We start from the raw sequence: 24,643 nt of genomic DNA on the forward strand, positions 1-24,643 counted from the left end.
GCCGTGATAGAAAGCTGACACTGGTAAGCATCTGATAACTGTCGTGCTTTTAGCTCCGCTTGGTTGGTGTCACCAGACATAACAGCGATGGTCAATTCATCTTTGTTGGTTTTTAAACTTCATGTTAGAGCCACTATGCCTTTTGTGCTTTTTTAGAATCAAATCAGCATTTGAAGGACAAGCTGAAATGTCAACACATTTCACTGCAAAAGATTTTCTTTTGAGAAAATATCTACAAAAAGATAATACTGTAAATCCCTGACTACGTAGGGCACCAGAATATTAGCACCAACCACTAACTTAAAGAAGGGAAACAGATCTTGTTCCTACATGAGTCGCAGCAGTCTATAAGCCGCGGGTGCAGTGGTGCTGTCTGCACCGTAGAACGGCTTAAAAATGCATGAGGATCACTTCTAAACTAGTTTGGAAAACGGGCTCCAGCATGGAGACTGACTCATGAAACAAACTGGCCAATGTTCTGAACTGGAATCATCAACTCCTCACATCTTTTATTGACATTAAAATGTGTCCCAAGTTCCGACACCACAGCTGGTCTCAGCTGCTTCTTCTCGTCTCCACTCCTCCAGGAGATCGGCTCTGTGGGAGGAGCTGCGGACAACAGCGCATTTTTAAAACAACTGTGATGTCATGGGTTTGATGTCACCAGGCTCAATATTTTGGCTACATGATGCTCTTTAGCCTGGAAAAATCTGTATATTAGCCGCGTTGCTATGTAAGTAACAGGATTCAGAACCCGAGAAAAAAGTAGCGGCTTATAGTCCCGAAATTACGGTAATAAAAAGCTCATTAACCCACCATGGTTGAAGTTAGGAATCGATGTTGCTTGGACCGGCTTTTTTAGTCCTTCAACAGTAGTGCCAGGTTGCTGAGGCGTCTTGAATTGGTGTCCCACTAGATGGCACTCCACCCGTCAATGTTAAACCAAGCGCACCTTCTTTGAGCCCTGAAAATGAGGACAGTTTCATAAATGATCATCTGCCCATCACAACCCTCCCACAGAGGTGTTGAACCCGATAAGAAAAGGGACCAAACTTGGATGGCTTGGCTTATAATTGGAGCCTAATTTCATAATCATCTCAGCTCACAGTCTTTAATATCACAATAAAAAATCCGTCTCCACCAACACACCCCCCGACCTCCCGACGTTGCACAAATATCCATCCACTTTCCGAGCCCTGATCTGGTGCCTATCCATATGCAGAAATCTCCTCGGTTTACCTGCAAACATGAGCAGCCATTGGTACGGTGCCGTTCATACGCTGGTCTTCCTGTGGCACAGTACGGACTCATGCGCGGAGAAGGGTTGTTTTGAGGAGTGAACAATCCGCCGGTGGCGTGTGTGAATGGGCTCTTACCGTAAATACCGCTATCAAGATAGTACAAATCTTCTTAAACCCAGCTACTACCAGCGCTGCCAGCTTTCATTGTAGAACTGGCACTGGATTTTGCCAAGCATCCAGGTGACACTCTGATGCAAGAGTGTTAACCCCAACCTCCACCTTGGCTGCCTGGCATCGGCCTGTGCTGTGGTCACACTGATCTTTACAGTGGTTCCACTGCATCATTCTGCACTCAGACGGCAAATGTCGGCAAGACAGAAGGCGAAAACCAGACCTCAGCGATTGATCTTACCCCTATCATCCAATGAAATACATGTTTGGTGGACCTGAAACGTCGGGCTCAAACCACGGAAGGGAAAAATCAAGCAAATATTTTAGTGCCTGCATGATGCTGGAAACATCAGTCACCAGTCGCTGACCTCATTGCTTTTCTTAACAAGTGGTTGTTCAACCTTAAGTCTTTTACTGCCGTCCTCCCACAGGGTTGGACTCAGAGTTGGTCCCTAAGATTTTCCCAGGCCTGGTGACTGTCCGCAATGACATCTGGAGCAGGAGGCTCTCCATCAGCCCGCAGCTGGCTGCTCCTTCACCTGGGGGCCACTTCACAGTCACAGGGATCAAACGGGGACAAGGCTGTAATTACTCCCGGCATCACCCCTCCTGGGCAGACCGGGAGGCTGGAGGGGGGGGGGGGGGGGGGGGGGGGGGGGGGGGGAGGGGAGGGCAGGATGGTCCCCGGCATGTTTGAGCTCCACGCTGGAATTCTCCTTGCCTCTCCGGCTTCACCTCTGTTTTGTACACACTCACAAGTCAGGCTTGAGGTTTGGCTGGACCTTTGAGCAATTAGATCCTCGGACCCTCAGCTTTCACCCTCAGTGAGGAGCAGTTTGACCGAGCTATGTTGAGAGCTAGCTATGTTTGTGGATTCACGCTGAAGCAAGTCTACGCTGGGGTACGTTTCAAGTGAGGTATTTTAGAGTTGGCATTTAGAGAGAGACTTTTTGGTGGCTGCTGTGTTACAAAGCAGGCTCCTGCCAGATGCTACATGGAGCCATGACTTTATCAGAACTGGTGAGGCATCATGAAACAGTGTCCTCATTTTCTGATCCCACTAGCTGGCGCTCTCTGCTCTGAAATCTTGGGATTTGAACAACCGTTTCAATGAAACCTCATTTCAATCCTTTTTTAACCAAGTGCGCCACCTACTGAGTTCTGAAACTGATCTTCTGAGGACACTGTTTCATGAAGCCTCATCAGTCCATCACTAGTGTAACCTGTTGACTATAGTGAGGAACCTCTGGATACTGAACAGTACATGGGTCATGAGCCACTGCCGCCGCACTCCTGCTCACAACTTATATTTTCGAGTCCTCTTCATGGTGCAAGGTGGACTTGCTGGCTGTGGTGCCATGACCGTCCATGATGGAAGCTTAAACAGGAGGGCTTCTGGTTTTTTTTTAGCTGGACAGGATTGTTTAGGGCCGGGACAGAGGTGTAGATTATAGCCTTGAATAAACATATTCACTTTCAGCCCTGTGAGCCAGTGTGTGGAAACACTTGTCTCTGAGCCTTTCTCCTCCCACGTCGCAGTTCCTGTTCTTCCACCAGCTTCCTTGGGCGGCACACGCTAAATGCTAGCTGCGCGGACCACCAGCACTCCGCAAGTATGCGGCTCCCCTCGGCAGGGCTATAATTACCTTCAACAATAAAAAAAAACAAAAAGTTTGACCGATATTGGCCAGTCGTTGGCTTCACTTTTATAGAAGGTTTTAATTTAGGCCTTCTCCTTGATGTCAGAGCGGTGGTGGATCCGCCCTGGCTTGGTTTGACAGACTGAAGACGCTGGTTTCATGAATGATGAGCTGCATACAGTGGAGGCAGGGAGATACTAGATCGGGTGCCGTGGGGTGTTTTTCTGCAGTAATGCCTGCTTTATTTCATAGAAGACTACAGCCTTGGCACTGATGCAAAGTTACATGACCAGAGTGGGTCACTCTGGGTCCAAACATGTTTTGCAGACTGGGGACATGGCTTGAAGAAGCGCCGCAGTACAGTACAGTGTGATGTACTGTAGTATTTTTGATGCTTATTTGCGGCATCCTTGTTGTTTTCCTCTCACCCTCCATCGTTTCTTTTTTTTTGTTTCATTCTCAAAGTACAGTTTTCTGTGATCGCCCACTTCCTGCTGCACAGCAAGTACAGCGCTGAAACATCCTGAACCACCGCACCAACCCGACCGGCGTGGTTGGTGGGTTGGATGTGTGCTGCCCAACTCAATATTAAGACATTCAAAGGCAGACTTTGGCATTCCTTCCAGCTTTTTAGAGAGACGGAAAGTGCGCGATGCGAGCTGCTTAATGACTTTGACATGCGCCTCTCTATTTTGCATCTATATATGCGCATCTGACAGAGTCATATGGATGTGCTGCAGCAGTCACGGAGCCGATGCCACGTTTCCATTCCCCTATACATGGGCTTGCTTTTTGACACGATCTTCAAGTGTGTGCAACTTCTATACACTCCAACCTACATGGGTGGGTGTTTCTGACAAGTGTTAAAATATGTGTCCTTCTTATCAGATCAGTTGTATCAGGCAGGAAGTGGAGTAATTTTACTTCTGTTTTTACTCAAATGCACCGTCATTCTGGCTGTCTCATCCTGCTGCTGGTGCATGTGACACGTGGTGTCACTGGGTGCGATTCACAGGTTGCTGCTCTCAGTGTTTCTCCACAATACTTATTTTTCATCAGGCTATACGACAGATTTTACAAAGTTTTAAATACAGTCCAAGTTCCTGGGCATATCCATTCATTTCTTGAAGTCTTCAGCAGAATTCAAAGTACTAAAGTTCACTTCTTCGCCAATGACTGCTCTTTTCAGTGTCCTGACGGTCTAGTTATGAGGACCAAAATATTTACAAACCTTGAGCTTGACACAAGATGTAGCTGCTCTGAACACAACAGGTGCAGCTTTGCACACACAGCTCGCATAAACTCAAAATAAGTACAAATACAGTGAACACGTGTACATGAACGGCTCAGAAATTGATCGTTTGTTCCCACAAGAAGGTTAGAGGACGTGATTTGTTGGTTTAAGGACACAACATTACCTCCATGTTAGTTGCTAAGCTAGTCAGGATCATGCTGGTGATCACGACTCCGTGCTCTAGTTACTCCACATCTATCAAAGACAACAGAGTCTCCTGAATATTGAGTTTGATTCAGAAACTTGCGAGATTAGCCGAAGGAAGCGTGTTGACAATAATGACGGTTCAGTGATGGTGACAGAGGTCAACCATCGTTCCAAAGTGCTGATTCTGGCTCTTAAGTTAAAGTAGTAATCACAATCTCTCGTTCTGAACGGCTCCTCGCTACCCGTCAGCTTTGCCTCTTCTTCTTCTACTGACAGCAGAAGTGGAAGGACTGAAGAGCTCACAGCGCCACCCCTGGTCATCGTACACTCGATTGAATGAAAGCTGTCGGTTAATTTCCTCTTTGAGTCTACAAGTCAGTTTGCCTTACCTGTCCATCTTGACTTGACTTGAGAGGATGTTGCCAGGTCAGCATGTAGATGCTGCTGTGATCGCTGACTTGACAAAAAGACCAATAATCTCAGTATCGGTTTGCATTTCATCGTCATCTTCATTACCATTTTTGCTTGAAATAAATAGCTCTGTTCTTTCCAAGCTGGGTTTGGTATATCGAGGTTTGAGCCGATGCCCTCGCTTCCCAGTCAAAGGGCGAGTCAGTGGCAGGGTGTTGTGTCATCTGGTGCAGTAAAGTTGGCACTGTTAAACCTTTTTGCTGTAGTCTGATACAAATATGAAAGGCTTCTCATCTCATCTTCTCTTGTAACATTTTTACGGGGAGTGAGTTTATGAACCTGGGACGGGGGTCCAGCAGCAGGACCTGCCAGCAGCAGCAGCAGCGGAAGGTTTACTAGAACTGAATCGCCATTAAAGGCCGCAGCGTTATGTAATGCTACCTGGTGAGATGGAGCTTTGGATTAAGTTGGCACTTCACCGCACTCTTCTGCTGTGTCATGGAACAGATGAGTGGATACGTGTGGTCCGTGTCCAGCAGAGGAACATGAAGTCATGCTGTGTGTCTCTAGCTCTGGTTCAGGGAGTCCTGGTTCACTGTGGAGAGTGATGAGTGGTGCAGACTCTCCTGAAGGACACTGCTTAGTCAGACAAGTCTTCTCTGTAGAGGGAGCTGCGGTGACTGCTGCGGTGACGCGATGCCTCCAACTCGACCCACTTAATGGACCTCCAACTGTCTCAGTTTTGCTTGAAGTTTTTTTTATGGAGCAGAAGCCGCCGGTCGTCTTCCGCTGCACACAGTGGGACTGTCTGTGCCACGTGTCAGAGGGCATCCATAAAGTCGCTCACATGGCAGCAGTCTCGCCCGTGGAGTCGGGGGCTTCACGTTCTGCTCTCCGCCACATCAAAACTCCCAATTAAAGCTCAGCCTTATCCTCAATAAGTAAAATGTAATGACACTAGCAGGATAATTGTCACGTAAATTGCTCACTCTTTCTCAGCTTTGAGTTTTAAAAAGATCAAATGTGGTTGGTAAGTTTTCTCAAGGTCGCCGTTGGGTTCTCTTTTTTTTTCTTAACATGAACTCGACTTGAATTGTCATATCATGTATGTCAGTGACGCTTTCAGGAATGTTGGCAATAATGGAACCCTTGACCTTTTAGTAGCGATGGGCTAGTGAGGCATCATGAAACTTTGTGAAGCTTCTAGTCGGAATTTTCCGAGCCCAGCAGATGTTTTTGGTTCTGTGTGTAGTAACTAGTAACACAAAGTAAACTTTGACAGCGTACGAGTGCCAATAAAGTTTTGAAGTGAGACGTCATGTTAGCCGTTCGCTCTGTTTGCTCTGCTGTGCAGACAGTCTTGGGCGTCGCAGGACCATTGTTCTGTGGTCAAGTTAGCGGCATGTCAGGTTTAAAAACAACTTGAAGTTACGGCTTCTTCGCTGTGAGTTTATGGGAGGAGGAGGACCGCATATCATGAGCATGTCTGCAGCGACTGACGGACATATCAGCGCATCAGCATAGATCTATAGAGTATAGAAAGAATGTGACCAAATCCATGTCATCTCCTCCCATTGGTAGATTGATCGATTTATTGTCATCATATCACCCACCTCTGTATCATTTCTCACGGCTCACCTTGCACTCTCACGTCACACTAGTGCGAAAACACTGGAAAGAGTGTGCTACTCTCACCCATGTTGGCCTGGGTTCCGATCCCGCCAGGGGGCTGTGAAGTTTCTTATCGATTTGATTGTACGCTCTACTTACGTGATGTTCCTTAGTGAAGTTACGCACTCTCTCTGTGCTGTTCTAGTTCCCTATTTTTGAGGTCTAATATTAATATTTGTGTTGCTGTTGTGCTCAGTCCTGTCTCAAGTAGCTCTCAGTGACTCGCGAACGCACTTGTTGCACCCCTCCTTTTAATGCCTTGTAACCTTCACCACAACACAGACGTAAGAATGAAGGGGCCGTCATGTAGGGGATGCGCCAATATAACAAGCGCTCATGACGCACGCACACACACACAGAGGTAGACAAAGAAAAACTTTTATGGAGCGCTGCCGAGGTCCCCCCTGTGGAGGAATTAGTTTGGACAGATCAGCCGTGTTTACAAAAGAGCCAATTACAGCCACATAAGAGCGGCTCCAATTAGATTTGCAGGCGCTGCCATTGTTCCCCAGATTAAAGTCCGTCAGAGCTGCTGCGTCACGCCCCGCTGCTGCCCCGAGTCACACGCTGGAAACATTCATCGACAGTGCTGCAGACAACACTGGGAGCCCATGTCGAATTGTGAAACTCCGATAGTCCAAGTGAAACTGCTAATTCGAATTGCTGGGTCGACAAAACTACTGTTTTTTTAGACGCTGAATTGACACTTTATCTATACGTTCTCAAGACACAGCAACCAGCAGGCGACATGTATTCTCATTTTTGTTGTTGTTACGTTTGGTCTGAGGTGCTTTCCCAAGATCCCCAATGGAGACTGGTCCCAGTCACTGAGTTCTCCTGGTGAAAGGATTCTAGGTCACTCCTGGCCGCACTGAGTCACTATGACGACATTCTTTGTGCTCGAAAGCACAGACCAAGCACTTTTCCATGGCTGTGGTTTGTGTTGTGTCTCCGCGGCAACCGTGACTGAAGAATGGCTTTATTAAGTTTGAAAATAAAAGATGAAGTTGTTTAACGCAGGACTTGATGGTTCCATGCATCATTTCTATGTCAATGGTGTTTGTCTGTCGGCGGCTTGGAAGGTTCCCACTCAGACTGGTTCCAAATATGGTGAGGACCCGTGCGCAGGATGCCGCCGCTGCCACTGCATCAATTGTCTTCTGTTTAATGAAGTTCAATTCTCGGATTCGGAGAAATGCCGTGTTCCAAACGGTGCGGTCTGGAGGCGGTGTCACGCTACATGGGACCAACGGCAGAGCAGATATACGAGCACTTTGCTTCAGAAAGAGCTTGTCTTGTGCCGTGTACATTGGTCTTTTCAAATATTTGCCCGGGGGCCACAGACGACCCAGGAGCTCCTCCAAGTGTACGACCAGGGAACAGAGGAGGACTCGACGTCAACTCCTGTGTCAGCACAGATGAAGACGTTAGCTGTTCAACTCAGGCTGGTTTTCTTCCAAAAAGGCTTCTTATGGTTTTAGCTCAGGTATATGGCGAAGCAATTTCAGTTTATTTTTATTGCTAGCACTATTAATCAAGTAGGCTACATAGCAAATCCAGCTTAATTCTAGTGGTTTTAAACATGGAAAACAAAAGTATATTGAAAATATAGTTGGTATATTTACTACTTTGTAAAAAGTGAAGCCTTTTCTTTGACAGTTTAATTGGAACGCACCGATATGATTCTGGCCGATATTATTATTTATGCAACGGCTAGTGGTGTGATAAACAGGCTTCATGAAGCGGTGACCGCATTTCAATAAGTCAGTTGGTGGCGCACTCAGTTAAAAAATAATGTCAGGTTTCAATGAGACCAACCCAAAGATTTTAGAGCAGAGAGCGCCATCTAGTGGGTTTTGAAAATGAGGACACTGTTTCAGGAAACCTATCACTAAAGGGCCGAGAACCGATATGTACCGATATATTTCTACGAGTTTCTGAGGTTAAAAAATCAATTGTAAAACTGACAATCATGCAAAATGATTTTTTAAATGTTTTCCTTTATTATAACCTTTGAAGTATCATACGACAAGTAACCATCTGTGTTGCGTTTCAACTTCCCAACCAGAGCTTTATTAATTGTTTTAAGCTCAACTCCATGAAAGCGTAAATCTGTGAAAAGACTAAATCTGAAATATCGCGAAATTATTTGCGCTGTCCCCGGTCAGTTTTTGTGGTTTGGTCAAGTACTTGTTGTACTGGGCACACTCTGCTGCGATGGCGGCTTCCGCTGTCATTTTCCCCGCCTGCTAGCGTTTGCATGGTTCCAGCTTCCAGCAGTTGCTTGTGGACTTCGGGATGGTATCATGTTTGTTGCATAAATGGACTTCCTCCTAATGCATCCGTGAAAACCGTGAAAAACATCCACACCATAGACGTTTTTCTCCTCTTGGTCCAAACGTTGCACAACGTGAAGAAATGCGGCGACCGACACACATACAGCAACTAGATTTATCTAAATATTGGTTGCCTTTACGGCCCGTTTTTAAACATTGGACTGATGCCGATATATCCTGCATCCCTACATTTTAAGCGAGTCGCTTAGCGGTTTTATTCCTGGTCGTCGGTGCTCGACAGCCCGCTAGGAGGCTCCTGATCTCAGGCTTTGGCTGGGGCCACTCTGGCCCTTCCAGTCGATTAGCCTGCCTGGGTGTTGTGAGCTTAATGACTGTGAAGGAATCGGACAAATGAGTCACAAGTCATTCCGGACGCCCTCGAAAGATCAGGTCAAATAATTGGGCAGATGGATAGAGATTATGAAGCCGCAGGAGGGAGAGATAAACATCCTGAGTGGCGGGTTACAAGTTGTGGGCCACTGGGGCGACGCTGTCGGGAGCCGCAGGAGAGATGGCGACGCGACGTGCCAGGTGTTTCACAGCCAGCAGTGACATTCAGCTCTGTGGTTTCTCTCGCCTCGCAGCCACGAGAAACACGCGACTCAAGTCTGGTTTCTACATTTGCAGGTTTCATTTTCTGTAGTTTCTGACATGTTTTGGAGGGGGACCATCATGGCCCCGCGCACCACGGCACAAAGAGCTCCCTTTGTTGCTGCACTGTCACAGACTGACCTTTTACCTTTGCCTTCCATTAATAACCCCGTGTTTCAACTGGCAGGCTGCCGGTGCAGTTCAAACCATGGAAAAGCAAAGAGTGACTCAGGCAGTTCCTGTGATTCAGAAGCGAGGTATTACTTTCCCCGGCGTTCGCTCCTGTCCAGTCCCATTCCATGTATGGCCCTTTCCCCGGGGAGCCGGCCTGTGGCCGCCTTCCAGAGCCGTCCTCTCACATAAGCTCTTCTGGGGGTTCCAGGTGGACTGACGTGCACTTCTTCCGGGGCAGTGGCAGGAATGCTGCCTGTTCTTTTGACCGCGGCCGACTTCACGCTCGCGCTTCACCAGCAGCTGTCGCACTGTTTACGCTCCGGGCTGCCAGCGATTCGGGGAGGATTTGTTAATTTCCAGCAAAGATGCAGTATCATCCTTGGTGGTTTGCACTTTCCTGTCTTCCCCTGCGAGTCGCCCAGGGTTTAACATATAGGAAAATCGTGCCATTTGAACGTGAAATTTATGTGGGAAAGAAAACATCCTGCAGAGAGTGGGACAAGCACTGTTGGACATGTGTGTAATGAGAGAAGACGTGTGTCCAAGTGTTTGATTCAGCAACAGCTGTTTGTGTGAACTTGCCAATGCACCTTGTAGCGTACTGATGTGTGTGGCCCTTGTACCTATGTGGGGGACCTTGTACATTTGTGGGGACCCCACAAGGTTAAGCCTCAATTTGAGGATGAAAACTTCTGGAAAATAACTGGGTCATTATACCTGGGTTCCAGTTTGGAGTCCTGGTTCAGGTGAGCCATGTGTTTTGGATGGTTAGGTTTAGTGTGAGAGGCTGGGGAAAGGGTGATGGCAATGACAGGTCCTCAAATAACACAAAAACATGGACTGTCTTTGTGTTGTAACAATCAAAACGTGAGGACTTCTTGTTGTGTAGTTTTTGGTGGTAGGCACTAGTTGGCACTAGACTGTGACTTGCCACTTGAGACCTGTCGACTTGACCAGTCAGACGTGTCTTTTTACTCAACTCCAGTCACCGACCGTTGGGAAGTGCTCCTGGTGTGGAGGCTTTTTCTTTAATAAACAGAGGTCCTTTGCAAGTTGATGCCATTTTTGTTTTTGTGACTTGGTCGTACATGTGTGCATGACTTGTACCTTCGCTAGTCGGAGGGTAGCCACATGACTAATTAATCAAAATCAGTCTCACCGACATGACAACAGACACAAGTCATGAACTGGATTTTGAACTGGACGTTCAGTATCTGTGAGTGAATGTTGTTCAGTAGTGATGGTGGGTAGCTGAAGCTTCATGAAACAATATCGCAGGGTGGATGAAACAGTGTGACATATTCAGAGGCCACTAGATGGCGCTCTTGGTTTAGAAATGATGAGAGGTTTCATTGAATGAGTTGTTCAAGGCCATCTGATGGCTTCTGGAAATCATGACACTGTTTCGTGAAGCCTCATCTACCCTTCAATACTGCGTCATGAAGCCTCATCCACTCTTCAGTACTGTGTCATGAAGCGTCATAAATCCTTCACTACTGTGTCATGAAGCCTCATCCACTCTTCAGTACTGTGTCATGAAGCCTCATAAATCCTTCACTACTGTGTCATGAAGCCTCATCCACTCTTCAGTACTGTGTCATGAAGCCTCATAAATCCTTCACTACTGTGTCATGAAGCCTCATCTACCCTTCAATACTGCGTCATGAAGCCTCATCTACCCTTCAGTACTGTGTCATGAAGCCTCATCCATCATTCTGTATCGTGAATCGCAGTGAGCTAATCATGCTACATGCCACGTCATGTGGCATCAGTGGTGCTGGGGACTTTTCTGACCTTCTGACCTCTTGGTCCGGGTTGCTAAAGCTGTCGTCCCTCTGTCTCTGCAGATGCAGCAGCTCTTCTATGAAAACTACGAACCCAACAAGAAGGGCTACATCCGGGACCTCCACAACAGCAAGATCCACCGGGCGATCACCCTGCACCCCAACAAGAACCCGCCCTACCAGTATCGCCTGCACAGCTACATGCTGAGCCGCAAGATCGCGGACCTGCGACATCGGACTGTGCAGCTGCACCGGGAGATCGTGCAGATGGGCCGCTACGGCGCGGCCGAGCCCAGCCGCGAGGACCTGCAGCTGGGCATCCCGCCCTCGTTCATGCGCTTCCAGCCGCAGCAGCGGGACGAGGTGCTGGAGTGGGAGTTCCTCACGGGCAAGTACCTGTTCTCCTCGTCGGACGGACAACCGCCTCGCCGTGGGATGGACTCGTCCCAGAGGCAGGCCCTGGACGACATCATCATGCAGGTGATGGAAATGATCAACGCCAACGCCAAGACCCGGGGGAGAGTCATCGACTTCAAAGAGATCCAGTACGGCTATCGGCGGGTCAACCCCCTCTACGGAGCCGAGTACGTGCTGGACCTGCTGCTGCTCTACAAGAAGCACAAGGGGAAGACCATGACGGTGCCGGTGAGGAGGCACGCCTACCTGCAGCAGACCTTCAGCCAGATCCAGTTCCGAGAGGAGGAGGAGATGGACGCCCAGGCCCTGGCCAGCCACATCAACAAGGACTCCGATTCCCTCTCCTTCCTCTCCAACTCCCTGAAGATGCTGGTGCCTTTCAAGCTGGCAGCTTCTGGTCAGGATCTACGGGAACCCAAAGAGAAGAAGGTCAACATCCTGGTGCCTCTGTCGGGACGCTACGACATCTTTGTGCGCTTCATGGCCAACTTCGAGAAGGTCTGTCTGATCCCCAACCAGAACGTGAAGCTGCTCATCCTGCTCTTCAGCACGGACAACAACACGGAGCGGGTCAAGCAGGTGGAGCTGATGAGGGAGTACCACATGAAATACCCTCGCGCCGAGATGGAGATCAAGCCCGTCAACGGCGTCTTCTCCCGAGCCCTGGCGCTGGAGGTGGGCTCCTCGCACTTCACCAACGACTCCCTGCTCTTCTACTGCGACGTGGACCTGCTCTTCACCAGCGACTTCCTCAAGCGCTGCCGGGGCAACACGGCGCTCGGGGAGCAGACCTACTTCCCCATCATCTTCAGCCAGTATGACCCCAAAGTGGTGTACGCCGGGAAAGTGCCCAGCAACAACCACTACGTCTTCACCTCCAAGACGGGCCTGTGGAGGAACTACGGCTTCGGCATCGTCTGCGTCTACAAAGGCGACCTGCTGGGGGCCGGCGGCTTCGACACCTCCATCCAGGGCTGGGGCTTGGAGGACGTGGACCTCTTCAACAAGTTCGTCCAGTCGGGGATCCGCCTGTTCAGAAGCACGGACACGGGGATCGTGCACGTGCACCACCCGGTGATGTGCGACCCCAACCTGGAGGCCAAGCAGTACAAGATGTGCTTGGGCTCCAAGGCCTCGTCGCACGGCTCCACGCAGCAGCTGGCCGAGCTCTGGCTGGAGAAGAACGACCACAGCTTCCGCAGACTGGAGGCCAACAACGGCTCGGTCAGAACAGCGTGAGCCAGGCCCGCCTCCCACTAGTGGCCTGCTCACTACCTTATTTATTTCTCATGAAATGGAGGACTGTCACGGAGGAGCCTGGAGGCAGGGGCCCTCGGTGAAGGACGCTCTCCTCCAGGCGCCGCGCGCTGCCTGGAACACAGCTGTTGCTCGTGAATGTTTACAAAGACCCGGACTCCGTCGGTCACTTCCTCCCGACGACACTGTCGCCTGATGATCCGTTTCTGTGAACACAACTGCTGCAATTCACCTTTTGCTGTCTAATTTATTGAAGGTGCAGATGGTCCTCGACTCTCGATTGTCGCCTCCTTTTTGGAAAGATTGTATCAGTGTAGCGTCGCCAGGCGCTCGTCGACTCGTCATCACCAAAGAGTTTGCACAGTCAGGTGTGTGTGTGTGTGTGTGAGAGAGAGAGCGAGCGCGTGTGTGCGAGCGTGTGAGAGTCACAGACACGGGCCGGGCTGAAGCCTCTCGTGCTCTGCTGCGTCCTCCTGGACTGGGCTCTTCCGTCACTGTCGTCGCCGTCTGTTTTTATCAAGTCCTTTTTACGCTGAAGCTCAAAAGTGTGGCGTGGCTGAGCCCGGTCTGTGACCCGTGCCTGCAGGTGGAGGGCCAAACGTGTCCCCCTCCCTCCTCCTCCTCCTCCTCCTCCAGCAGGAACCGTGTGTTGTAGCACTCCAGCATCATGAAGACTGATGAGCAAAGGTTGTGATGTCATCCGTGTTTTTTTAATTCTCCTTTTTTTTAAACTGTACTTGTTCTCTGAACTGAGTGGGGGAAGGTTTTCTATTTAAAGACGAATAAATGGAGTTAAGAATCTGCGGCTGGACGTTTCCCTTCCTTCTGTTCATGTGAGTGACGTGAGGACACATCACAACAGCCAGGGTTGCCCTCTGTAGGTGATGGGCCAGGTCACAGGTCCAGGTCTCTGCAGCTGACTGGCTGCTAGTTTCACCCTCGTACGTTCTTCCCTGTTCACTGTGATGGGCTGATGAGGCTTCATGAAACAGTGTGCTCATTTTCTGAAGTCTCTAGGTGGTGCTCTGGGTTTAGAAATTATGTGAGATGATGTCCATTGAAGCGGTTGTTTTAGAGCCGAGAGCGCCATCTGGTGGCTTCTGAACATCAGGACACTGTTTCATGAAGCCTCACCAGTCCATCACCACGTCATCCTGAGCTGGGGGCCTCAGTCTATACTGAGATGCTGAGGGGCTGTGAAACAGACCGGAAATATGAATAGGATTCAGCAAGTGTCAAAGAATATCCTACAAAACGTATTTAATAATACAGTACTTCCAAATTCTATATTAAGTCACACGATTGATGGATTATATCAGACTTGTCATTCACTAAAAGAGGGGAAAAACACTTTTAAATGAAGATAAATGGCTGAAAAAAGTGACAGTGACATGAAAAAGCTCAGGAAAAAAAAGGTGTGACTGCATTACACAGATACAAGTGATATGTTTGTATTCATTGTTTACAAGAAAAGAACAAACAAAAAATATTCTAGAGCATATGTCAGTTCTCAGTAGTGTTTTGCTGTTTCTTTGAAACAGTTGTGCAAATCCAGACATTAGAGCAGACAGCGCCTCCTAGTGGCCTGTGAACATCAGGACACTGTTTCATGAAGCCTCAGCCTTTTCACAGAAAGCTGGAGCACAAAATAAGTTGCCAGATTTGTCCTTGCTCTTTCATTAAAAAAAAAAAATTTGGTGGGTTGCCAGACTTGGTGACCAAGTCAGGAACAGGTTTCACCCCGGATGAGCACGTCATTCTTCACCGAGGAGCGAAGCGGTCTCTCCAGCTGAGCATGTCACCATCATGGCCGACAAACCCTGGAGAGCAAGGCTCCGACTGGTGAAGGGGGGGGATGAGATGGAAAGGTGGATGAATGTTTGTGATTCAACGTACAGCAAAGCAAAGACGTGCTATAGAGAGAAGCTGAGGAGAGCAGAGTCCTTCTGTCTCCACTGGGAGAGCAGGACTCACAGAGGGCGAGTGTCCGCAGCGCTGAGTCAGCGCTTTCACCTGACCAGTCCGTACCGGCCTGCTGGCCGTAACGTGACAAATGTAAAACAAGCTCCGTCCCAGAAGACCACGGGATGAATATTAATAATAAAAAGGAAGGTCTCAGAAACTTGGGCCCCTGCTGAGCTCTGAGAAGACACGAGTCCCGGCCTGAACCCGAGTCGTCCGTCATGACAAGAGTGTCATTCATGGCACGCCGGGGCATCTCGCCGGCGGCTGGGGAAACGGCTGGCACCGACCTCCTACCAAGAAACTCCACCGTGGTTTGTTTGTTCACCATCTCAAGTTAGACTTTCTCCACCGCTTTATTCGACGCCGAGTCTCTGCCCAGACGCGTCGCTCTCTGCAGCTTCTGTAGCTCCATCAAAGCTTGGGAAGGTTGAACAGGAGGGTGATGCCGCGACAAGATGGCGGCGCCCAAACCGCGGGTCATGTGACAGTGCGACAGAATCACCACTGCATGTGGAGGCTGTGATGTCATCAGCCGGGGACGCTGGAGAAAAACCCAACCGAGGTGGCAAAGGTCATAAAAGATTTATTCAGTAAAATAATCACTTTTTACATCTCTTGTATTTACACATGCACTTGCCAGCACAGACGCACCAGGTAAAAAACACGATTTAAAAATGGAAAACGCGCTGAATAAATAGATGAAATAGGGGAATAAACCCGCCACCGTCACCTTAAAAGCTTGATCGTGCGCTACAGCGCCCCCTGGCGCCCGTGTCAAGTGCGACATGAGGAAACCACCGTGGTTCAGGTGCGGAAACAAAGATTTGTGCGTGAAATCGTCATCGATTTCCCAAAGTGTGGATGGATTTGTTTAAAAGCGCGACGTGAGCCGAAGCCTCCGGTGGGAGTGAAGCAACCAATCACAGCGCTGCTGTCTGCGGCTGCAGGGATTCCACTTCCTGTTTGTTCTCAGGTCACGTCATTGGTAAATAGTTAAAAACCTAAAACAGAGCGTCAGCAAAAGAGTGTGGCGCAGGACACGGCTGCGGTCGGACGGTGACACTCATCCGACTCTGCAGACCCGCTGTAGGTTTCACCAGTCCTCACGCACGTGTCCTGGGGCTCCCGGCCGCCAGGCGCGTGCACGACAGCTACCTCCTCTTCCTCATGCTGGTCTCCATGCGGCCCAGATCCTCGTAGCTCCGGTAGAAGAGCTCCAGCTCGCGGCAGCCCCAGCTCCTCCAGACACACAGGCTCCACTCCCTGTTCTCCTGACGGAAGCCGCACACAACCGCGTCCTTCGCCACCAGCGCCGCCTCCTCCAGGCTCCTGGGGGACAAGAGACACGTGTGAGGAGGGGGACGCTCCCGCACTCGGCCCCACACCGAGTCATTATCTGTCCCGGAGGTGGGAGTGAGTCACACAGGGTCGAGTCTCAAGGAAGTCCAGAGTCTTAACCCTTCAAGTCTCAAGCAAGTCCTGAGTCTTAACCCTCAAGTCTCAGGCAAGTCCCGAGTCTTAACTATCAAGTCTCAAGCAAGTCCCGAGTCTTAACCCTCAAGTTTCAAGCTTGTCTCTAGTCTTAAACCTGAAGTCTCAAGCAAGTCCTGAGTCTTAACCCTCAAGTCTCAGGCAAGTCCTGAGTCTTAACCCTCAAGTCTCAGGCAAGTCCTGAGTCTTAACCCTTAAGTCTCAGGCAAGTCCTGAGTCTTAACCCTCAAGTCTCAAGCAAGTCCCGAGTCTTAACCCTCAAGTCCCAAGCAAGTCCCGAGTCATAACCCTCAAGTTTCAAGCTTGTCTCTAGTCTTAAACCTGAAGTCTCAAGCAAGTCCCGAGTCTTAACCCTCAAGTCTCAAGCAAGTGCTGAGCCTTAACCCTCAAGTCTCAGGCAAGTCCAGAGTCTTAACCCTCAAGTCTCAAGCAAGTCCAGAGTCTTAACCCTCAAGTCTCAAGCAAGATTGAGTCCTAACCCTTCAAGTCTCAAGCAGATCCTGAGTCTTAACCCTCAAGTTTCAAGTTTGTCTTTAGTCTTAAACCTGAAGTCTCAAGCAAGTCCCGAGTCACCTTCACCTTCACCTTCTTCTGCCGCTTATCCGGGGTCGGGTCGCGGAGGCAGCATTCGGAGCAAGGAAGCCCAAACTTCCCGGTCCGCACAAACCTCCTCCAGCTCCTCCCGGGGGATCCCGAGGCGTTCCCAGGCCAGACCGGAGACATAATCTCTCCAGCGAGTCCTGGGTCTTCCCCGGGGTCTCCTCCCGGTAGGACATGCCCGGAACACCTCCCCAGGGAGGCGTCCAGGGGGCATCCGGATCAGATGCCCGAGCCACCTCAGCTGGTTCCTCTCGATGTGGAGGAGCAGCGGCTCCACCCCGAGCTCCTCCCGGATGACCGAACTCCTCACCCTATCTCTAAGGGTGCGCCCAGCCACCCTGCGGAGGAAACTCATCTCAGCCGCTTATATCCGCGATCTCATCCTTTCGGTCATGACCCAAAGCTCGTGACCATAGGTGAGGGTGGGAACGTAGATCGATCGGTAAATCCAGAGCTTCGTCTTGTGACTCAGCTCTCTCTTCACCACAATGGTCCGATACAGCGACCGCATCACTGCTGCCGCTGCACCAACCCGTCTATCAATCTCACGCTCCCTTTTTCCCTCACTCGAGAACAAGACCCCGAGATACTTAAACTCCGCCACTTGAGGCAAGAACTCTCCACCAACCTGGAGAGAGCAAACCACCGTGTTCCGGTCGAGAACCATGGCCTCAGACTTGGAGGTGCTGATCCTCATCCCGGCCGCTTCACACTCGGCTGCAAACCGACCCAGCGCATGCTGAAGGTCCCGGTCCGAACTAGGTAGCAGTCGGGGCCGGGGGGCCCGACGACCTGGTTCGTGTGGACATTCTCTGGCTCTTGGGACATGGAATGTCAAGTCCCGAGTCTTAACCCTCAAATCTCAGGCAAGTCCCGAGTCTTAACCCTCAAGTCTCAAGCAAGTCCCGAGTCTTAACCCTCAAGTTTCAAGCTTGTCTCTAGTCTTAAACCTGAAGTCTCAAGCAAGTCCTGAGCCTTAAACCTCAAGTCTCAGGCAAGTCCAGAGTCTTAACCCTCAAGTCTCAAGCAAGTCCAGAGTCTTAACCCTCAAGTCTCAAGCAAGATTGAGTCCTAACCCTTCAAGTCTCAAGCAGATCCTGAGTCTTAACTGTCAAGTCTCAAGCAAGTCCCGAGTCTTAACCCTCAAGTTTCAAGCTTGTCTCTAGTCTTAAACCTGAAGTCTCAAGCAAGTCCCGAGTCTTAACCCTCAAGTCTCAAGCAAGTCCTGAGTCTTAACCCTCAAGTCTCAAGCAAGTCCCGAGTCTTAACCCTCAAGTTTCAAGCTTGTCTCTAGTCTTAAACCTGAAGTCTCAAGCAAGTCCCGAGTCTTAACCCTCAAGTCTCAAGCAAGTCCTGAGTCTTAACCCTCAAGTCTCAAGCAAGTCCCGAGTCTTAACCCTCAAGTTTCAAGCTTGTCTCTAGTCTTAAACCTGAAGTCTCAAGCAAGTCCCGAGTCTTAACCCTCAAGTCTCAAGCAAGTCCTGAGTCTTAACCCTCAAGTCTCAAGCAAGTCCCGAGTCTTAACCCTCAAGTTTCAAGCTTGTCTCTAGTCTTAAACCTGAAGTCTCAAGCAAGTCCCGAGTCTTAACCCTCAAGTCTCAAGCAAGATTGAGTCCTAACCCTTCAAGTCTCAAGCAGATCCTGAGTCTTAACTGTCAAGTCTCAAGCAAGTCCTGAGTCTTAACCCTCAAGTTTCAAGCTTGTCTCTAGTCTTAAACCTGAAGTCTCAAGCAAGTCCCGAGTCTTAACCCTCAAGTCTCAAGCAAGGACTTGATCATATACTGGGTTAATACTGGGCTGAGTTGGGCTTCACTGGACATCTGAGAGACTTTTCCAGCAGTGGAATGACTGGTACAGAAGCTCCGACCGTGAGGTTTCAAAATTACAGGCATCTGAGGCAGAGACTTGGTCCAACCAAGCCCTGGTTCTGATCCAGCAGCGGCAGCTGGGCGTGCGGACTCCACTCATGAGCATATTATTGGGTTGGCTGGTGAGCAGGAGGATGGAAGTGATGTGAGATGAATGTTGGCAGCTGCGACACTCACCCCAGAGAGGAGCATCCAGGTGGGCTGAGCGCGGCCACCACTCGACCGCGGCTCTCGTCCAGCTGCATCTCGATGACCAGTGTGTCGCCACCGCGCCTGCCGACATCAGCAACAATGATCTGGGTTACAGTGAATTTCATGTGGACCTTCAACAAGTGGGCCAAACTCTGCCCAAATCCCTAACAACATGGCGCTGCTTGAAGAGGAACTCTTTCATTCTTCAAGCCTGAATCCTGCATGACATCAAGACATGGAAGAGACTCCAAATGAAGCACTAACATCCACCCGCTTCCCAATAATTTTTTCATTTGTGTCCGTACCAACGTTGCCTCCAGTCATTTCTGTTACTTAGCTTAGCTTAGCCTAGCTTAGCTTAGCTCAGCTCAGGCACAGGAGTCTGGTCACTGGCCACTGTAAGAATCCCATTCTGCATTGACTTTAACTGTGAGCTAAACATCGAGCTGCCCACACTAAATGACTTAGCGGAGCAGATTTGGCCCCCAGACCTGGAGTTTGAACACGTTGTTTCATTTCCACCTCCCACCCAACTACTAAGTGGCTGGGCTTCACCCGCTGACAGGAGGGGTCACTGTCCGGTCACATGCCTCAGCAGAATGAGTGAACCCTCTTGGAGTCAGTCGTCCAGCGAGCACTAGCTCAGTTTAGCAAGTTAGCGAGACCCGCGAGGAGCAACTCAAGTGCTGCATCTTTGTCTCAATAAAGGGAGGAAAAAACACGGTTGCAAAGCCACAGGCCACAGGCCTGGTGTGGGAATATTTTAGGCTTCAAACCTGATGCGTGAGGTGAGCACAGCAACCTGGACAGTTTGACAAACGTGTTCTCAAAAACTGCAACACATGTACGTTCACCTGAACACAACCACCTGAGCGGTTGGACTAAGCTCAGTTCAGGTTTGTTAACTGAGGCAGGTTTGTATTTCTTATACTACGACTACTACTAATAATAATCTTATTATTATTGTTCTTTCGGCTTCTAATAATAATAATATAACAACAACAACAATAATAATAATAATAAATTTTCAAAGTGTTTCAAAGACATTTCAGCTACATTGGTAAAATATTGATGAAAAATAACAACATTTTACTATGTTATGACTAATTTTTTAACGCCTAATTTGGTCTCAAAATAATGTTGACGTTAATATTGTTTATCTGCAATAACTTGTGAGACGACTTATGGTGCAGCTAAAGACGTTATTGTGACCGGCCGACCTTCCGCTCCATGGCGGTGCAGCACTGTAGAAGCGGCTGTGTTTAATACCTGGGGATCCACAGAGCCTCATTGACCGGCAGCACACAGACGGCCTGCAGCTGAGGGGGAGTGGACATCACGCTCTCTGATGTCTTCTGCTCACACTGAGCAGATCCTGGCTCCTCCTTGTCCAAGCCACCCTCCTCCAAGTCTGACGCCGGTGGAGGGCTGGTGCTGATGGACGGTGACGCCGTGTCCATGGTGCAGCTGAAGCCCAGGTCCGACGTCACGGAGCAGTAGTCGGTCAGTGAGTCCTGGCGCTGGATGATCTGAGTGCCGGCCTCCTTGCTGTGGGTCACGGTGACCTCCCCGGGTATCTGCTCCGGCTCCGCCTCCTGGGGCTCCGGCGTCACCGAGGGGAGTCCCGTCGGACGCTGCACGGTGAAGACGTCCCGCAGTGGGTTGCTGTCGCCACAGCTGGAAGAGGAAGAGGCTCAACAACAAATAAAGCAAATCCATCCATCAGGCACATAATAGAGCGCGAGAGAGAGACACTGTCAATCACGGAGGAGAGGAATCTGTCCTGAAACAAACCTTCACACTTGCTGCATCAGAAACACTAAACCTCTTCACTCAACATGGGGGATACCACTGGTTTCGCCACCCTGTAAATCATCTGTTTATTGAGGGGCGCAGCTAATGACAGCTTGTGTCACCGGCAGCTAAATATTTGGGGCAGACATCCGCCGGGTCGAGGCAGCAAAGCTGCAGGTCACTGCCCTCAGTGTAAACAGTTGGGATGCAGGCGGCGCAGCGGAGGGCCACACTCACTCACTCACTGTCACCTTTGTTTGTGCAGCTCGGCATCAGTGACCTCGTGGGCTTCACAGACCCGCATCAGGGATCCCGCTCTGCCTCCCACTTACTCACCAGCAACGTGGATGCCACTTCAAGAGCGGCCTCTCGGGACCCCTGGCACAGACTTCTCATGAACTTTTATGTTTCATCCCTGATCCTGAGTTGAGGCAAAGAGGATGTTCAGGTCCAATATTTATGTTTCAGCCAGGGACCTCCTGACCAGAGCAGGGGGACCTGCTTTATGTGACTGGCACTGTCCCTGAGAAATGACTCAGTTTAGTCTATACACTACAGATCTATGCTGAGGCATCACTCCTCCATCACTCGTTGTTTGAAACCTGATGCGCCTCCAACTTGACCACACACCTTCACGACAGGATGATGGTGAGTTCTTTGTCAGACCCGCAACGCCAAAGACCGTATGCACTGCAGAGCTAATGGCTATCGCGACGTCTCACTTTGTTGACACCCGTGGACCATCAAAGTTTGTTTTGTGGTTTGAAAGTTGGCCAAAAACTGAATGCAGGACCAAAAAAATGTGCTGTGTTAATGTGTCATCCGGTGTTTGGCGATAGCTGTTAGTGTTAGTGTTTTAGCATGTTAGAGTGGCTCTTCATGTGGGAGTTTTAAAACAAATTTCTGTCTTCACTGGAACAGACAATAAAGCTTTTTCAACTTTCAAAGAATTTTCTCAAGACTGTGATGAAATCAAACATATTGCCCGCCCCTTTCTGGAGATATTTTTAAACAAATACATTTTCTGAAATTTGTTTCTGCAGGTAACAAGCCAAAATGAGAAGAGATTTCCTACAGGACTTTGGACTAAGCACAACTGTGCTTTGGTCGAGGTTCCTTTGTTGGTGAGCCTCGGGATTTTTTCAATGAAGGAAGTGAACTGTGGCTTCAAAACGGTTGAAAAACACAGATTTAATCCTCCCGTGACCACCATCATCATCATCATCATTCACTATGGACGTACGTGACATCGACACAGAGCAGCTGAGGTTTCCTCGTGGGAAAGGTCTTGAGCTCACTGTACAGTAGAACCACTTTTGTGTGAGGGGCTGACGACACCTCAGACATTTCGCTGTGTTAGCTGAACACAGAGCTACAACCGAACCTCCAGTCAGACGTCAGCAGACACGACACTCAGAGCAGCTCATCACGGAGGTGCTGCCAGAGCAGTAGGGAAGTCCTGCCTTCCACCAGTCTTTTTGGCTTCACACCGATGCCATCACGCCTGAAGCCGCGGCGGGCCAGTGACGATCGGGTTCATATGAATTTGTCATCTTTGAATATCAGCTCAAGGTGGAAAAATGATCTGAGATTCAACCTTGTGATCTCCACATCACTCACCAGTACTGGGCACAGATCTGGTAGGTGGCGGCGTGGTGGAGCAGCAGGGTGTTGCTGCAGTCGTCCAGGGTCCACACCGCCTCCTGTCCCCACAGGCTGAAGCTGGTTGCCATGGAGACGATTGATGAAGGCGGACTGTACGGCTCAAGCCTTCGCAAGGCCTTCAGACTGACGGAGTCCACCACTAGCAGGCCAGAACCGTGAGAGAACCAGAGCTGGACAAAGAAGCAGACGGCAACAGGAGGCTCAAACGTGTGTGAGGAATCAACTGGTTTGTTTGAGACTTAAAAGTAAATTCTATTTTTTAAAAACTAATAGCCAAGATTCACTGCCAATTCTTACAAGTGTATATATGTATAAAGCATAGATTTAATCACGTACATAATTATGGGTCAAAACTAATAAACTTGTGGATATAAACCTGTCAATTGAGCATTTATTCTGTCATGTGACTTTAATGTTCCAATTTTCACCCCCTCAAAACATTCTCCCAGTCTTGTGTTTGATGTGGCAAAGTAAAGATCCTAGTTTTGTTGAAAAAAATTAAAATGAATTGGATACCTGCTACCTGTCTCTCTGAAAACTGGTCATACTGTTGATGGATGTGGCCGGCTTCATACTGACAGCTAAAAACACCACAGTGCTGAGTGCACTGCTCTTTTGCCTTTACTGAAGTGTGAAGTTTGAACAGCATAGATAAAAGCACGGCAGAAAACATGGCAAAAATACTGGAATGATTTAACAAACCAAACAAAAATACTGGCTGAACGTTATGTTTGACCGATGATTGTGAAATGAAAAAGACAATTGGGCATGTCACGCCTAGTGAAGTTGAAGATGTTTGGATCGAACCTGTCAGGTTCTTGGGGAAAAAAAAACAACCTGATACCAGATCCAGTCATTTATCTATGAGAGCTGGTGACCAGCTTCACTTGCAGGAGGGAAGACAGCTCCTGTGATGCACTGAAGCCACAGAATAGAGCGAGGGAACACGGCATTAGGTATGAGTGAGCACTGATACCAGTATCGGTATCAGGACATCTCTACCGATAACCAACCCTAATTTTAATACACAGAGAAGGCATGTTCTTCGGTTCAATGCCATGTTTCAACTTCATTTGAAAGGGAAACCGGTGAAAGCTGAAGGATCCGTGGCTCACCTGGGATCCGCTGCTGACTAAAACCATACTCTTCACCGCACAAGGTCGTTGCCTGGGATCGGAGTCCTTGAGGCCGAACACCGTCTTGTTTAGAGTGTGAGAGCACAAGTAGGTGTCGCCCTGCTCAGGAAGGCCCTCGACCAGGTAGTAGACTGTCACCAGACCGTCGGACATCCCAGCGAAGACTCGGGCCAGGCTCTGAGAGGAAGACACACCCATTCAGAGTGGAAGCGCTCCTTTCTACACGTCGCTTCTGACTTCCAGCATAAATCGGTCGGCGGCTCTCACAGTCTGGAGACGCAACCTGGCTCTCCATTATAAACAGAAGTACACCTCAAACAGGCATCCAGGGTCAGAGGTCAGCGCACAAAGAGCGCTTTCCCACACGGACCGAGTTAAGTGCTCCACTTTCACGGTCAGGTGGGTTTCCACAGGGAGGTTTAGGGACAATTACGAGCAGCAGATAAGCCATAAGTGTTGGCACTGACAGCAGCAATAAAGCGGACGACCTCCCTCCAGGCCTGCGGATGACCTCACGTCCAGGACCCAGACTGGCCTTTGTGGGAAATACTCCCGGAGGATGGACTAATGAAAGGACACGCTGCAGCAGCCCTGACAGGGATCGAGCTTGAGTTCCGACACAAGAGGATCAACTGAGTGATCACCGTCGGTTCTGGACTATGGACAAGCGAAGACAACAGAAATACCATCATTAGTCTGCCTGCATGCTAAGAGTGTTGTAAACAAAGAAGTAAAAGTGGAAGACAAATGTTTGAAATTGTATTCTGCCAACAGCAAATGAAACACAGTGACAGATCA

At 49.4% G+C, this 24,643-nt stretch overlaps 2 protein-coding genes across 7 annotated transcripts in view; one reads left to right on the forward strand and one right to left on the reverse strand.

Annotated features, from left to right (window-relative positions):
• The window catches only part of chsy1 (chondroitin sulfate synthase 1), a 51,751-nt gene extending 37,246 nt beyond the window's left edge, over positions 1-14,505 (forward strand). The window contains exon 3 of the mRNA XM_053853846.1: positions 11,524-14,505. Coding sequence (XP_053709821.1) covers positions 11,524-13,116 — 1,593 coding nt within the window. The 3' untranslated portion in view covers positions 13,117-14,505. The remainder of the gene's footprint in view (positions 1-11,523) is intronic.
• Positions 14,506-14,653: 148 nt separating this feature from the next.
• lrrk1 (leucine-rich repeat kinase 1) overlaps positions 14,654-24,643 on the reverse strand; it is a 51,719-nt gene continuing 41,729 nt past the window's right edge. For 3 of the 6 annotated variants that reach the window (XM_053853843.1, XM_053853840.1, XM_053853844.1), the window contains 5 exons: positions 23,825-24,022; positions 22,665-22,879; positions 20,520-20,927; positions 19,236-19,331; positions 14,655-16,428 (listed from right to left, as the gene is read on the reverse strand). In XM_053853843.1, coding sequence (XP_053709818.1) covers positions 16,251-16,428; positions 19,236-19,331; positions 20,520-20,927; positions 22,665-22,879; positions 23,825-24,022 — 1,095 coding nt within the window. In that variant the 3' untranslated portion in view covers positions 14,655-16,250. Of the gene's footprint in view, positions 16,429-19,235; positions 19,332-20,519; positions 20,928-22,664; positions 22,880-23,824; positions 24,023-24,643 lie in introns of all 6 variants that reach the window. The other 3 variants (XM_053853841.1, XM_053853842.1, XM_053853845.1) reach the window with 3 other exon arrangements.

Source organism: Synchiropus splendidus, chromosome 1, assembly GCF_027744825.2.
Source record: "Synchiropus splendidus isolate RoL2022-P1 chromosome 1, RoL_Sspl_1.0, whole genome shotgun sequence".
NCBI classification, from domain to species: Eukaryota; Metazoa; Chordata; class Actinopteri; order Syngnathiformes; family Callionymidae; genus Synchiropus; species Synchiropus splendidus.